Raw genomic sequence first — 17,602 nt, 5'->3', positions numbered from 1 at the left:
ACTAAGTTCTCATTCACACACAAGTTGACATTAAAAACACACACGAGTTACAGAAACAATGGGCTATGTCTGTGAAAGTAAACAGCTGGGAAATAAATCTCATGTTTATTTGAGATCTGTGTGGCAGCAGTGTAATATACAGTAAATAAATCATTAAATCCACTGCTCTGTTGTCTCCTCTAAGGCTGGGAGTCTAAACACTGTTCTGTGCTCGTCTGTGCAGCCAAAGACAACATTAGCATGTTAGCATGTCTTTAGAGGCGGCTCACCTTTGTCGCTTGTCAAAATGACGGTGCCTTGGGTGGAAACTTACAGATTAAGTGAATGTAATATTATAATGCGATCCATTCGCAATGTCACTAGGGGAGCGAAAGCAGACTTGTTTTTTCAGACACTTGCAGAAAAGGGCTTACCAAAGCAAAGTGACTGGGTACATATTTTTTCACGTTTCCTTGGTTGGCAGATGCACGGGGACCTGATTATAGCACTTGAAATCTGGAAAGTCTAATTTTCATGATTTTTCACCTTTATGTGATATATAATCTTATAAGAATATATATATATATATATATATAGGGCCTAAAATTAACACTTGCCAAGCACCAAATGTGTTAAAATCAGCGTTGGTGAGTCCATGTAACAGTGTCAGTTGCCAGTTGGCGGGTAAAACGTTTATGAATTTTAACAATGCAATGAACAGCCAGTTTTAAAGAGATTCGCGGTTTTTGACATAAGCAAATGAAATTTTCTTGATGGCCCGGCATGATTCTACTTACTTTTACCTGAGATGATTTTGTTGCTTCATTTCGGAAGATTAACTTTTCCCTTCTTTACAATACCGTTGTTCAGCATTTTCAAACTTCTTTTTGCCCCCAAAAGAAGAACGAAATCAAACTTAATTTGAAGTATATCAGGGCCTTAACTTTGGGGTGGGGGACTGGGTCATGCCCCGAGTCTGTAGGTTGAAACGTCATCGCTCTACCACCTGATTACTGCAGATTCATTTTGCCGGTGGCACTAAATGCACAATCATAATTACCTCAATTATGACAACATGGCACGAACGCCGCATTAAGCTCATCCAACCCCAATCCAACACCTGAACAAGCTAATCAATGACTTCAACATGACTTGGGAGTATGAGTGCTTATGAACTATTAAATGAAACGCATTTGTCCGTGTTTCACTCCACTGTGCTCGTGGAGAGTGCTTGAAAAACTGTGTATCTTCCGCGGATCCGTACGCTTTCAACTCATTGAATTAGTCTCGAGCAAGACTCTACGAAAAATCATAATAAAGGCGACAGCACACCGCATTAAAATAAATTCTCATTCACGTTTTCATAATGCTGACAAAATTAAAAAAACAAAACTAAAATTAAATCATCTTTGAGAGCAAGGGGGCCCCCTGGTGTTTCGGGGGCCCTACACAGCCTGCATATTTTGCATATAAAGAGGATCAGCTCTGGTCTGAACGACTTGTGTTGTAAATAATAAACGAATCATAGATTTTTTTTTGTATTTAATCAGTTAGATTAGTTTCCGAAACAGTCTGAATGACTCATTTTTCAAATCGCAAATCAAAACACTAAAGTTCTTCGGACAAAAGCAATTGGAAGAGACTTTTCACGCAAACTCATTCTGTACAAAAATGTAAATGAGTGTTTGTTTCTTTGTGCTCGTGTGTGAATGCAAACCTGCAATGTCACTCGGCCTGTGAGGTGTCTGGGAACCCTTTCCTTCCTCAGGGCTGCAGTGTTTGTGTTAGATCAGCCGAAAGCCCTTCTTCTGGGTGTGGGAACCGACTCCTCCCTGGACTCCACATTTCCTCTAGTCAAGGACCGAGCAGCTGAAGCCCAGACCGATCTGAGCCGCTGCAGTTTACCTACATTTAACACACACATGCACAGGTTGGTTTCACTGACAAATACATAACCACATGTTCACAAATAATGTTTCATATATACAGAAGATTGTGCAGGTTAGCCCTAAGTATAGTAGATCAAGTTGTCATCTGAAATACTGTTTGATTGAGACTAAATCTGATTGAGATTGAGTTGGCATCAGTTTATATTCTAATCCAATCAAATATGCAGGACATATAAATGAGTTGTCATCCAGTAATTCAATGTGGATAGCAGTTCAGATCTTTCGAAAAAGTGTTGTGATTGTAGACCTCTTCTGAAACTCTAGAAGAGACACAAGATTACTTTTTTCTCAGGGGAAACAACTGTAGACTTAAGCTAAAGAGGTAGAAATGACTGTTCATTTTATCTCACTAGTGTCCGGGAGAAACAACTTGACTATTTTTATAATGGGTTGTAGCTTATATAATATGAATGAAATCAGCAGTTTTTCAAAGGCGTCACCTGTATATTTTAGTTTTTCTGCGATGGTCGCACACTTTGTCCTGGTTTCGGCCTCTCTTTTTATCCTCCATCGGAAACCCTTTTCACGCTCATCCCTCAGCGGAGGAGGCAGGAATGTTCACAGCTAATTTAGAGCCTGTCTGTCCAATAACGCCCTGCGATCTCATAAACTCACTCTCCTGCTGAGGCCGACAGTTACCTACAGAGTGATGAGTAGTCATAATAAGGGAGCAGTTGTGGCCCTAATGGTTAACATGAAGGTTGCAGGTTCGAGTCTCAGGTCTGGCAGGGATTTAAGGTGGGAGAGTGAATAACCAGTGCTCTCTTCCACCTTCAATACCATGACTAAAGTGAGACCCCTGAGCAAGCCCCATCACCCCCCATCAACTCCACAGGTGCCGCAGAAATAGCGGCCCACTGTGTTGGATGGGTTCAATACAGAGCACAATTCTGAGTATGGGTCACCATACTTGGCCACACGTCACTTCACTTTCACTTCACAAAAAACTTTTTCAAGATAACGCAGATATTAAAAATTGCGAACAAACGTAGAAGAAAGAGGAAAATGCTTTGCTTCTTCTGCATTCATTCGCAAAACATTTGCGTTCTCATAAAGTATTGCATTGGCCCAAGAAGCTTTACTGTCGCTCGCAAAACATTTGTGAACAAACACAGTTTCTTGGGGCAATACGGTACTTTTGCAAGAGAACACAAATGTTAAATGAGAATGCAAAGCTACTTGAGGCAACACAATACTTGTTCAGGAGAATGTTTCGATGTTTCAAGAGGTGTTTTGCAAGTGAAAGCAAAGCTTCGTGGGGCAACGCAATACTTTTGTTAGAGAATGCAAATGTTATATATAAGAATGTATAGCTTCTTGAGGCAATACAATACTTTTGTTAGAGAATGCAAATGTTATATATAAGACCGTAATGTTTTTTGAGTGAACGCAGAGTTTGTTTGGGTCAATGCAATAATTTTGCAAGTGGATTCAAAGTTTCTCGGGGTAACACAAATGATTTGTGAGCAAACGCAGAGTTTATTGGGGCAACGCAATATTTTTGTGAGAGAACTAAAAAGTTTTGCGAGGGAACGCAATCTCATATTTTTTTCTCCATATTTTTAGGATCTCCGTAGTAACTTGTTTGCACCTTTAAATTCATCTTAATATGTGACTCCAAAATGTATTTCAAGTTTTCCTGTGACTCCAAAACCTCATGAGTCACGAGGGTTCACGAGAGTTGATTGTGAAACTGTTTCAGCACACACATGATCTGCTGGTTGTGTGTTTCTCAATGTATCAGTCTTCCTGTGACTAAACACATAACAGACCCTCAGCCATCGTGTCACAGCATTTAATGCGTCTCTGGAGGTTGACAGATGAACTGTGAGCTTTTTCTCACAGCAGGCCGAGGTAAGATAAAAGGAAACATAGCGCTGTGAAGTCCGTACCTCTCATGACATCACCGTTAAATGCTTCCCGACCTCCACAGCTGCTGACGGAGACACACCCTCACGCTTCCTGCTTAAACCATCTCAACAATTCACATCGTTCACCCTGGGAAAAACGCCTCACTGCCAGCCACCACTTTCCATGCAGTGCCGACAAAAAATGAGAAACCGCTTGTTATTTTGTGGTCACAAAAGCCTAATAAAATGACCTTTGATTTCGTTTTAATAGTGTGTCCCAACCCAGATCAGATTGGACACTGATGTTACACAGATTGTGGGTGGATGTAATATTAGAGGCTTCATTCAGAACTACTGTTTAGCCCAGAAGTAGTCCATACAGATTTGTTATAATTCAAGTCCACTAAAGTTCAAATTTAGAGTCAGTATTTGCTGGTAATTTTTTTTATGTAATTCTTTATCTCAGAAAATAATGTGTTGTTCTTCCCTATATACACCCTGTGTCACCTTGTAACTGCAAAAAAAAAAAAAAAAAACTTTTTGTGTGCATGTTGTAATGTCTGGTGAGGAAAACCAGTCAGAAAAAGTCTAAAAATGGAAAATAAAAGATGTAATGCCAGACTTGGTTCTGTGCATTAAGTGCTGACTGGAGCTTGCTGATGATTGTAAGAAAGAAGGAGTGGATGAAAAGATTGGAAGTTATGACAATTTTAATAAAAACAAATTATGCGGTCAAAACTTGCATGTAAATGTGTTCATATTAAGAGCAATAACATGCATTTAGAAATGAATTCTCATTTCTTGCATACTTAAACCCTGTAGGTGCTGACACTAAAGAATCGTTAATTCTAGTCATTTCTGTTCAAAGAATTGGTCAGATTGGTTCGCAAAGCATTCTGAATGACTTGTTTTGTGAATAGCTGAGGAATAGTTCATTCCAATCGATTGTTTTCAAAGAAAATGTCTAACAGGTTCAGAAAGTGGTTTGAGATACTTTTTAGAGTTGCAGAAAAATCTAATTTTTTTCTTTCTTTTTTAATTAAATCTACATCATGCAACCTGCAGTCGACTTGAACTGAACCTGGAAATTTCCCTCAAAGGGACATATTTTTTCTATCCTATAAAGTGCTTCTTCTTTGGATTAGTCCTTTTGGTAGACATCCCTTCTGTGAACTACACAGAAGTTCAATATGAGCTTGAATTGTTCTTTGTTTTCCCATTTAAAATGTATATGAGTGGAGTAGATGCGTGTGTGTGTGTGTGTCCTGAGGCTCATTGATAGCAGTGCTGATGTCATAGTGTTTTCCTGAATCCCAGCTCTGAGATCATTGTCTAAAGAGGTTGTTCAAAGGTCAACCGATCTCACACGTCAAGAAACGACACAACCCGATGCTAGAGCAATTGACACCGACACTGGGCCGTTTCCTTTGAGATTTCATTGAAATGTTTTCACACAGCTTTCTTCTTCTGCCCAAAGCTACCATTCTGAAATGTTAATATTTGATATTTTTGTTATATCTGAATAGCCTGTGGTACACAGTAAATGAAACAGATATTTCTAAACAAATACTGAGCCATTAGAAATATATTTTTTCTAATCTCACAGTTTACTTAAATGTAAGGATCGAAAATGATGACTACTTAAGAGGAAAAACCCTAATGCTCACCAAAGCTGCATTTATTTGATAAAAAATAAAGTAAAAACAGTCAAATTGTGAAACATAATTGCGATTTAAACTGACTGTTTTCTATGTGAATATATATTTTAACTGTAATTTACTCCTATAGCTGCAAAGCTGAATTTGCAGCATCATTACATCAGTCTTCAGTGTCACTTGATCCTTCAGAAATCATTCTTATATACTGATTTGCTACTTAAGCATTTTTGCTTATTAGCAATTTTGAACACAGTTGTGAGGCTTTATGTTTTTTGTGTAAAGATTCTTTGATCAATATAAAGTTCAAAAGAACATAATTTACTTGGAAAAATAAATATAATCTAACATTAGAAATGTCTTCATTGTCGCTTTTGATCAGTTTTAAAGGCTGCATGATTGCTGAATTGCTGAAAAGTAGGCTATTCATTTCTTCCAAACTATTAAATGGTCGTAATCAGTTCGCAAAGTAGTCTGAACAACTCATTATGTGAATCGCAAAAGAACAAAGTCCAAAAGAATAGAAATCTTTTGTAACATAATAAATGTCTGTCACTTTTAAACAATGTAACTAATGCATCCTTTCTGGAATAAAGTAGGCTAATCATTTCTTTGAAACGTTTTAAAGTTTCCATTCACTGGGACCATCATGAGCTGATGAATTACTCCCAGCGCACGGCAGTCATTTTCTCACACAGATTTCAATCAAATATCGCTCTGCGTTTTCCCTTGCTGGAGGCTTGACGTCTTTCCTCCTCTGTGGCATTGTGGGATACGTCTGTCTGAGGCAAAAGGCAGCAGCTCTGCATATCTAAGAGAGCTCTTGATGAGGAAAGTTGAACAAAGGCTGACCGGCCTGAGCTCCGCACTCCTGGGTTTAATTAGGAAGTGTGTGTGTGTGTGTGAGGGTGGGAGTCCAGCAACAATGGTTGAACGGGGTAAAAAGTACACCCCGATCGATCAGCAAGAGCCAGAGCTCTGCGTCACAGTGGACAGTCTGCGTTAACGCTCGCTCACTCGCTCGCTCCCGATTGTTTGGCCTCAGGGGAATAGCGCTGCTCAACGCAGAGGCAGAATTGATGGAAATCATTCAAAAACAAAAAGCCATTGTTTCATAAGAGCCTTACCACCTTCCAGCTCAGCACACAATGACTACATAATGCTTATCCATCTCCATAAATACAAACACACATGCATTGGGAAACTTACTTTGAATCCAGTGCTTAAAGTGGGGCTGTACGCACCGCTACACAGTACCAACACTTTTATATTTTAGCTTTTAGAGTACCTGATCTTTTCTGTGCTTACTGGCAATTCTGACATGTTGCCAGGACTCTGAGTAAAAGCGTCAGGGTCTGAGTGATTATATGATCCAGTATATGATTAGAAAGGACACTATTGGTGCTTTTCCACTGTGTGGTGTGACTTGGCACGGTTCGGCTCAGCTTGCGTCTCCACTGCAGTTTAGTATCGCTTTAGAGTAGGCGGGATTATTTACATGTCCATATAGTTGGACTCCAGAAAAACGTTTTCATTCCTTGTCGCCCCATCAAGCTCTTGCTGGATCCACTCCTCTGCTATCAGCGAGAGAAACGTCTGTACTTCCTCAACAGACAACGAAACAGACACTTTTTTCTTGTTAAAAAATGTGTTCTCATTCAAAATAGTGGCATTCTCTCCTTCACTGGCTGTGCTGCTTTAAATCTAGTGATTCTGTTGTGTTTGTGTCAATTGTTCATTGACGCAGTTAGTGACAATTTTCTTGGAAAATTTTCTTGGAGTTTACACATCAAGTTTTGGTAATGGTATGGTACGGCACGGTACTGACCAGTAAGGTTCACTTTTGGGTGGTTTTCCACTGGGTACTGTACCTGGTACTTTTTAGTAACACTAGTGAAGCCTCTCTTGCAGTGACATCCATTAAAAAAATGGCATCTGGTCTCCTTTCCCACACAGTGACAAAGTGGAATGTTAGCATTAGCCATTATGCTTTTTTGGCTAAAGGTTCCAGGCTTGCCTTCTAGTGGCTTTGCGTGAGTCTTTATCATTCGCTTCCTGTTATTTTAGCTGTAAAAAAACTCAACTCAACTCAACTCAACTCAACTCCATTTATTTCTAGAGCACTTTCAAAAACCACAATGGGCACCAAAGTGCTGTACACAAAAGAGAAAAAACATAAACAAATAAATGCAATCTATATACATTACAAATGATAACTAAATAAATAAATATGTTTAAATGAAAATAAATATGTTTTTAAAATGGAGAGGTTTGAAAACATATAACATAATGAGAAATACATTTGTTATACCGTAAGTTATACCGTGCTCATCAGAAATCTTTCCAAATGGAAGCAAATAAAGAGAAAATAAAAGGGGTCCCAAAATCGAGCCCTGAGGAACTCAACATGTCAACAAAACCATGTTATAGAGCATGATATTGCAAATTGGATTTCAAATTGTTTTAGGTATGTTTCTTGTAGTGATTTACCTATAATGGCTATCGATTAGGAAGTTTTGTAACTTCAAAGAAAATAGATACTTCCACTTTTCAAAATAAGGTGGATGATTTTTAGAAATGGACTAAATGGATTATGCAGATCACGTGTCTGTAAAAAATACTGTCAAAATGGCAATAAACGTATTTTTGTGAGTCAGTTCTTCATGTTGTTTGTGTGTTTTCTAACAAGTTGCTACATAAGATGTCTATGTTTGTCCCATTCATCAAACCGCCATCCTTCCTTGCGCTAGTTGTACTGCTTGTTTAGCAACTAACATTTTTAAAGCATACAACAGTGCCAAAATTCACATTTGATGTATGAATGTCATTTGTGTTGTAGCATGAAATGTGAAGAGGATCTCAGTAATTTAAAGTAGTAATTTATGAAAAACCCATAAGTTGGACCAGGTAAATAGTGCTGGATTTTATGAATAAGTTTAGTTTACACAGAGCAACATTTCAGTAAAACAGTTTTCCTTTGGGGTTTTGTCTTTTCGATGCTGAACTGCATTTCCAAAGACATGCTTCTAGACAAAAGTTGAGAAATCACTGTGTATTCATTGTGGTTTATGACATTATGCTTGTCTTTTGCAATACTGTGTATTCACTGAACAGCTGTGCCAATTTGTAGTATTTCAACAACAAAAAATTATTGTCTTTCTTGTTTTTGCCATGCATATTTTTCATTCTGTTGGGCGTAAACCTGTCTTTGTTATTCTCATTTATGTTTCAGTGTTGTTTCAGATGTTTCTGTTAAAGAAAACAATAATAGCAAAGGGATACTCCATGAGGGCATCTCAGATCATTTGAGAAATCTTAACAAATCTGATCAATTTGAGGCATTATTGACAGGATGCACATAAGATCGGGCTCATTTACCAAGGATAAACATCTGAGAAACAGGACTCATTTTGCCAATACGTTTGAGATTAAACAGTTCTTTTTGTTATTTATCTTTTCCTCGGGTTTCACTCGATTTCTCAACTCTCAACCAGAGACACACGGAGCTCTGCCAGCTTTTTCCTTTGAAATGAAGATTGCTGTTGCAACACCGTAATTGCAATTCAGAGAGTTCAGAGCTCAGCGAAGTCAAAGGGCTCGAGTTTATTTAGAAGCCTATAATGAAAACCGCACTTTCTCTTATTCCTTCCTTCCTGTTCTTTGTCTTTTTGGCTTTTATTCACAATCAAAGAGAGGAAGAGAACTAGGGAGTCACCCTGAATGAAATGAAATGGATGACAGTAACTTCGCTCAGATCAGTGAGACGTGTTTTAATCAGCATTCATCCTGAGTGTACGCCAGTTCAGAGTCGTGTCACTGCCAGGAACCGTCTGGCACGGGAAGTACAGCGATCCCACGCTGAGATCTTCCATCCCTGAGGCTATACGACAGAGTTTTCAGCACATTAATTGGCTGTCCTGTCTCTCGGAGAGACACTAAAGCAGATTTATTAGCTCCGAAAACGCCTCCTGTTCAGTTTCTTTGCATTCAGACTCAGGTCAGGCTGTTTTTCTTGGGTGTTGTGTGTTGAATCGTCGCTCAGAAACAGCCGGAGTGATGCTTCGCTCTGCTAGAAACACAATACCACAGATTGGCCAACTTTTAATGGACAAGCAAATGCATTTCCTCAAAGGAGGGCTTCGCATTGCCGTGCCGCTGTAGGGGGTTCAGCACAGTGTATTTCATTCGTGAATAAGAGCACTCCATCTAAAGGTCTTCTCACTGGTTTTCTTTGAGTTCACTCTGCTTTCTTTTAATGATGTCAGAGGTCAGACAAGAGCCATAAATGCTGATAGAAAAAATGATTCAGTTGTGATCATTGTTTTATTGTGCAGAGTTTGCACTTTCGTATCTCTGGTTATTTAATAGGGTTCTCAGTTATACTAGAAATGTATGAGCACCCTATAACTTTCTGAACTTTTGTTTTATGGAAGAGTTGTGTGAATAAGTCTTTAAAATCAATATATTTCAATTAGTTGGGTTCATTGGTGGCTGGCAGCAGTGAGCTCTTTCAATCTGCTGATTCCTTGCATTCAGGTGAAGAAACGGCTGGAGGAAGTGATGTCGTAGGACGCCCGTCTATGTCAGATAGAGCTGAGACACAAACAATGAGCCACCCCTCATCCTGGCCCCAGATCTGTGTCCCCGGGGTCACAGCTGAGATATTTCACCAGATAGAGAGAGACCTTGGCTTGTGTTCAGGAACCCCCTGCTGCTCCTGGGAGCATGACTCAGTTAATCAAATAAAACACAAAGACATGGAGATGCTAGAGTTAAACCACATGTTTGCCTCGGTCTCTTGTTTATTAAATGCCTTGAGGTTTTGGCTACAGTACACGAGGACAGAGCAGAGCATTTAAATTAAATTTAAAAAAATATATATAATATTCCTTCATTTACATTCACAAATAATTCACTTGTTGTTTTTTGTAATTTGACAATCAAATCTGTGCCCAGCTCAGATGTGTCTCTTTTTGTGGCTTTTTCTCAAAAGAGTTATTGTGGTTTGACAGCTTTGACAAACTTTATTAACTTCGTCTCATGTTTCTTAAAAAAAAAAATTAAGAAATGTACATTTGTCAATGTACAGAATTTGATGATTAACAGTTTTATTTTCCAGACTTTTGTTTCTGAGCACAGTTTGAGACATGGACATCTACACAGGTAAGATTATTATAAAAATATTGCATTATAAATAAAACTCCCAAAAGATCTCTCTTATATGTCTTGATTACTTATTAGGATTGAATGTAGAGCAAATTAAGATTTTTGTGCTTTAATTTTTTTAAGTCTTTTTGTCACATTCAGTGTTGTTATTGTAACAACTATTTTAAATAAAAATATAGTAATAGTATAATAGTTTGAGTCAATTGAAATAAATCGGAAATATATGGAAGCCTGTTTCTGCCACCGAATAATAATAAAAAAAGATTCTTGCAATTGCGAGATTACATATCTAACTTTTTTCTAAGAATTATGTGCTATAAACTCAGAATTGCAAGTTATAAAGTCAGAATTGTGAGATATAAACTCACTTTTAATAACTTCATATCGTTTAAACTAACTTTTCTTTTAGATGTAAATTTGCAATGAATGTCAGAATTGTGAGATAAAATGTCAGAATTAGTTTTTTTATTTTTATTCTGTGGCGAAAACAAGCTTCCATAGAAATAAACTTAAAAATGAATATTAGAATAAAAACTAAAAGTAATATTTAGGTGCTTTTGCACTTGGAATTACTAAATATACAAAATGTATAGCATAAAAAAAACTAATTTATATAATTTAGTTTAATAAGTGTACATTATGAAGGACAAAATTAAGCAAAATTATTCAAACAAATTCAAATGAAAACTGAAAAGTTAACCATTTAAAAGTTTTTATAAATAATAGTATATAATATAACTCTGGTCTAATTTGTGTCATTTTTATTTCTCCAAAGAACTTTCCAGAAGAACATCTGATGTGTCAGGTGTCAGGCCGTCTCTCCTGTCCGTTGTGTGTCCACTCGCTGGCCATCGAATCTAACGAAGTGTGTTGTGGGTGCTCCTCTGACGCAAACAAACCGTTGAGTTGTAGTGTCCGGTGTCAGGGAAACGCATAGCAACGCAAATGCTGCCTATAAATATATCTCTAAGTCCAGCTATTTTAAACCGTCATGTCGAAGCAAGCAGTTCAAGGCCACAAGATCACCTATAGAGAATGAATATAGAGCTGATGGAGTCAGGGGAACTACAGCTGCACTGCTTCAACAGTTCAGTGGTTTGTGCTATTCTGCACTAATAGACCCTTTTTTTTGGTTTAGCGTTTAAAACAGAAATACCAAATCTGTGTGTTTCATATTCAGTAAACTACATGTGCATCTATTTTCCACTTTTATGCCATGATGCAAGGTTTTTCTATGGGTTTCAGAGTGGTTACAGCATTGGTGTGTGGTTCTGAGCAGTTTCCAGGGTGTTGCTCTGCTTTTCTGACTGGTTAGTGCAGTGGTTCTCAACCCATCACAAATTCAGTTTTACAATTAATTTTAGTTTTTACATTAATTAAAAAAATGCAGGCCTACTACACAAATATAAGCTATAGCCTAATGTCTTTTATGTAAAATTATTATGTTTTTCATATATTATTTTCAGACATGAGCACACCGCGCTAATAGTCATCAACAGCCATTAGTTCGGTAAGATGGAGCATCAGAATGGACAGGTTTGTTTTTAAGGGAGAAAAAAGAAATATGGATAATGCCAGTGAATGAACAACTAGAATAGTCGCAGTATCAGTAGTGAAGGAGAGTGCTGGATTTTCGGGTTTCCCCTGCAACTCACTTAAGAAGTTCAGGCAAATGGAAACACCCATACTACGCAGCAATCATCCATAATTGAAGAAATATGGCAAAACATCTCTGGAGAGAACATCATATTACTAAGTTCAATATATATTTGAATCAACATAGGCTACATTTGTGAACGCACATTTTCTGCAATGTCGCACGTCAAGTCATGTTCCCATGCGCGTCTTAGACTGCATCTTACAATCGCAACTTCATTGTGCTGTTACTCCTTTCGAGCCAAATTTCACAAAATTGGTCAGCTCCCGAAAGCATTTATTTCAATGAATGTAATCGATTAGATATCAAAATATTTAGGCTATAATATTATAAATCATGTTGGTTTGTATTGTTGACGTAATATGTAAATGATATGTGTGCAGCCCGCAACTTTCAGCATGTTGCGTTATCAACAGCTAAATTCAAATCTACTTTCGTGCTTTTCGCCGAGTCAGAGACGGACGTGTTCAACGTTTGTAACATTATGACAACTATTTTGTATTTTCTTTTGTTTCGGATGTTTAATCATTTAATCAATAATTTATAATTTATATCATAATAGTGTTCCTGTGGCTCAAGTGGTAGAGCATTGCGTTAGTAGGGCAAGGTTGTGGGTTCGATTCCCAGGGAACACATGTTAGGTAAAAAATGTTAGCCTGAATGCACTGTAAGTAGCTTTGGATAAAAGCGTCTGCTAAATGCATAAATTTAATTTGATGATATATTTGATTTGAAATTTTACACACATTGTGTAGGTAACTATAAAGTTTACTCGACTCTTCTCCCAGTTCACCGAAAAACTTTGTCTTATGGGAGGAGAGGATGAATTTGTTATAAACCCAAACTAACATGGTGGTGCCGATCAATTGTTTTTGATCAAATAACATAGTCATTATAAAGGTGTTTTCAAACTCCCAAATACATTTACTATACTTACACGTATTTGAGAATCGTAATATCAGATAATTTATAATAAAGTGAACACATTAGAGAATATTCTGAATTAAAAAAAAAAGAAAAACTAAATAAATCTGAACAGTCTGCAGAACAAGAACATGTAAATGTTAATTGGATTTGACTCGTACAACAGCACTCACATCTGTTCATCACAGTTCTCTTTCATGTCTTATTGCGCTTAAACTGTCAAATAGATCCAAGTTTATGATAAAAACATAAGTTAGTCAGTTAAACACTTAACACATAATCACTTAACACATAAACAGTTAGTTATTTTTGTTAAGATAAACAGCTGAAAAAAAAGAAAATCACATTTTCTATTAGATTTGTGTGGCAGCAGCGTAATATAGTGTACCTATACTGTTGTCTATGCTGATAATATGAAAATCACTCACTGCTCTAGACTGAATAACTTCTATAGCTTTAATAAGAAGACAGTTCTAACTTGACTGCTGCTTTCAAACAGTGTGAAGATGAACATGGCAGATTGTGTGCAGCTCACTCAAAGCAGGGTCTCTGCTAATACAGCAGTCGTGGGCGGGGCTTGTAAAATGTGATGTCACTTTGTACAGATTCTGCGAACGGGTTGTTCTGAGAAACTGCTTATGATTTATGGGGATTAAAAGAAAAGGTGGATTTTTATCATTATAGGGTGGTTGTGTACACATGCTGCCAACACACATTTATGTACAAAACAACATGCAAAAGTGAATTTTGCATAATAGGTGCTTTTAAAAAAATCTGCCTTTCAAATTCTCAACCACATAAGCAGTGAAGTTTGGACACAGCCGATCGCATACATGTGCACACAATACACAGTGCAGATGTGGAGCGCAGCTGAGCTCATTGTAAAAGAAAGAAAGAAACATTTCCTTCCATTCATTATTGAAAGTTTTAATCGCAGCATCTCACACGAGAAAGCTTTTTACGTTAGGCTGGCGTCTTTCAACCAAACCCAAACCACTTCAAACAAACAGCACGAGTGAATGGAGAAATAATTAAAGCCAGTCTGCTCTAAATCAACTGCAGATATAATGATTCAGTCTCAACTTAAACTTCAGTTCAGCATTTAATCAAATTGAACAGTAACTACATATTCAACTTTAATGTAACAGTTGCTTTTAGTTTTAGCGTTTACATATAAATTAGTTGGTGAAATGATTAAAATGATTTTTGAAATCATTGAGATATTTTTTTTTAGTTTCACAGAGGTTTATTAAAAATAGTTCTGTCAGCATCTATCAAATATAACATTTTCACAGACATAATTGAAGAAATTACTATTAAAATCAGAAACTGAATTGGGAAACATTAATAAGCACCTGAAAACAACAATTCACAATTTGCATGATCAAATACACAAAAATCACATAAAATCTTAAATGTGATTATCGGTGTTTTTAAGTTACTTCACAGAAAGTCATAAATCACTGCTCGAGTAAGAGCATGTTGGTCTGTCCTCATAGTCTGAAATACAAAATAAATTCAATAAAAGAAAATAACGTCTGGTTTTCCAGCCCATTGCAGTTTATATTTCATAATACTAGTGATATAAGTACCATGCGTCCACAATAGTGACATATAAAGTATCTGGGTGTCAGAAATCATTGTTCTTCATTTCCTCATTTTCCTCCCTTTCCTTTATGTCTCAAAGCGTCTCTTTCCATTAATCCACCCGGACAGGAAGCAGCCGTGGATTAATATGCCACTTCCCATCCCTGGGTTTGCACAGCGGTTACTTGTCTTAATTTTGATGCTTTGTATTGGCTCACGTCTCAGCTAACCAAATGGCCCTGCTTGACAGGCAAAAGAGATGGAGAGAAAGAAAACAAAGAGAAAGAAAGAAAGAATGCACTTATGAACCACATTAAAGGTCAGCTAGCACTGCGTCAGAAACTACTTGAGTTTGTATTTGAGGACGCTAAAATTATACAATATCTAAACATTCTTAAATCAAAATAACTGAAGATATTAATGGGATAGTTCACCCAAAATTGAAAATTCATGTCATTGCAAACTTTCTTTATGCTGCAGAACATAAAAGAAGACCGTTGAAGAATGTTCGTAGCCAAACCGTTTCCATTCCCATTGACTTCCATTATATAGACAAAAAAAAAAAAACAAACAAAAAAAAAAGATAATGGAAACTGAAACTGAACATTCTGGAAACTGAAAATTCTAATTCAGAAAAAAAAAGTTTTTTTTTTTTTTTTTTTTTTTTTTTTTAATTTTCCAAATAGTTTCAGTTCCCATTGACTTCCACTTATCTTAAAAAAAAAGAAATACATAAAGGTATGGTAAAACAGTAAATAATGATAGAATTCTCATCTTGTTTTCTGAAAAAAATTTCAAAATAAAGTTAGTTTATGCTTAAAACAAGAAACAAATATACACCTGTATAGGGTAAAAAAAAATAATAATTCAAAAAGAAAACTATTTTTCTTAACCCATTGATAGAACGCTTTTCTTGTTTTAATCATAAATTCACTTAATTTTGAAAATTTAATACCTTAATATTCATTGTTCTTAAGTAAATGTATCCTGATTTAGGAATTTTTGGCCATTTGTGACGAAATCAAAATGGTATTTTTTTTTTTTTTTTTTTTTTTTTTTGCAGCGTTGATTTTCCAGTTGCTAGTGAGTTTCTATGTAGTTGCTAGTGATTTGTTGTTAAGTGGTTCTAAGTGCATTCTGGGTGTTTCGAGTGTTTTTGTGTGTTGTTAGGTTGGTGGCTAAGGTGTACTGGGAATTTGTCGGTTTATGGGATGCATGGCGAGTTACAAACTGCAGTCAGCGATCTAAACAAGCATCCAACCCGATGTTTGAGAAGTAGCAAAAGGGATACTTGAGAAAGTAAATATTAGAAAAATAATTGTTTTGCAGTGCAGCTGTATCTCGACATCTGGACACATGCAGCTCACATGCGTCTTCTCTCCATTAACTGTCCGGAATTCTCAATCTAAGAGCCATTTGTGGAATACTTTAATTCCGTTTTCTCTGAAAGCGTTCATTTTGTCTCACCCAAGTGTGCCACACACATCTTTAAAAGTGAAGCTAAAACATGACGCTTTGATTTGTTCATCATGAAGGTTTCGGAGTTCGTGCTTGTGTCATATCAGGAGATGCTGCTCCTCCGATGGGCAATAAATGTTTTTGACCTGGTGGCTTGCTGCAGTATAGATCTTTATATATAGATCTTTTAGATGCAGGATAGACCCTTTCCATGTAAACCAGTGGAACTCGAGCAAAACCAGGCCAATCGAAGATGGTTTCCGTCTTTTCACTCTGATGCATGTTTAAGTATTCGTTTTTCTACACAAGTTCGTTTTTAGTTAGTTATTTGATTCTATAAAAAATGGAGTTTCGTCACTCCCTGAGGCCAATTTTCCGTAAACTGTCCCAAACATGATGCTTCGAATCATAATTTTCTCAATCGCCCTCTGGTGGTCGGCTACAGTATAACTAATAAACCCCGCCCCCTTCCATGTTAACCAATGGGACATGAGCCGAACTAAAAAAAAACGAATTGCACTTCAGAAAAGACAGCTTCCATCTCTTCCGGTAGTTCTTATCACTCAGATATATGTTCAAGTGTTTGTTTTTCTGAAAAGTTATTTGACGCTTTACAAACGGGATGTGGCGTCAATGATGTCATCTGCACGGGAAAGTCACTAGAAGGCAAGCATGAAAAAGCTAAAAAGTGTAACAGCTAATGCTAATGCTTCTGGTAAATGCCAATACGCTTTCCCCAATAGTAAGTAATACAGACCCTCTCGTCTCTCTAGTAAGACAATCTCTGTTTGGCTTCTAGTGGAAGGAAGCGGACATGAGTCGTCCATCTTTTTTTACAGTTTATGGTCCGACCTGAGGCAAAACATCTGGATGACGCATCGACTCGTTCATCGTGAAGGTTTCTGAGTTCATGCTTGTGTGGAATCAGGGTAAGATGCTCCTCTGATGGGCCACCAGTGCCGTCTGACTCTCTCGTCTCCTCTCTTTCTTTCTCTCCATCCGCACCTTCCAGCAAACGGCGCTCAGGGCGAGCAGCACCAGGCCGGCCGAGAGCAGCACCAGTCCAAAGTAAGATATGGTGGAGCCGTGCGAGTTGAAGCTGTACGCGACAGCCGTCACCACGATGCCTGCGATCAGGACCACCACACCAAAGGGCACGGTGCAGCGGTAGCAGGACAGCTCTGCTCCGCCGGTGGCTGCCGTCAACTGCCCCTCGTTGACCAGGGCGATGGTGATGGCCAGCGGCTGCAGCTGAGGAGGCTCGTTGTTGTTGGTTTTCTCTTGCAGGATTCGCTCAGGAGCTCCGGGGATCGTCATGGTGTCTTTCAGCAGCTCGGTGGGCATCGCAGGGTCAAGGGTCAGTGTGCTTCTGGGCAT

The 17,602-nt window shown here is 37.7% G+C and overlaps 1 protein-coding gene across 1 annotated transcript; it reads right to left on the bottom strand.

Annotated features, from left to right (window-relative positions):
- Window positions 1-15,979: 15,979 nt before the first annotated feature.
- tmem100a (transmembrane protein 100a) lies at window positions 15,980-17,602 on the bottom strand. Its single transcript, XM_052553034.1, has one exon. The coding sequence runs from the start codon at window positions 17,600-17,602 to the stop codon at window positions 17,150-17,152; it is 453 nt and encodes a 150-aa protein (XP_052408994.1). The 3' UTR covers window positions 15,980-17,149.

This window comes from Carassius gibelio, chromosome B3, assembly GCF_023724105.1.
Source record: "Carassius gibelio isolate Cgi1373 ecotype wild population from Czech Republic chromosome B3, carGib1.2-hapl.c, whole genome shotgun sequence".
Lineage (NCBI taxonomy): Eukaryota > Metazoa > Chordata > Actinopteri > Cypriniformes > Cyprinidae > Carassius > Carassius gibelio.
This window is presented reverse-complemented; position numbering and strand designations above follow the sequence as displayed.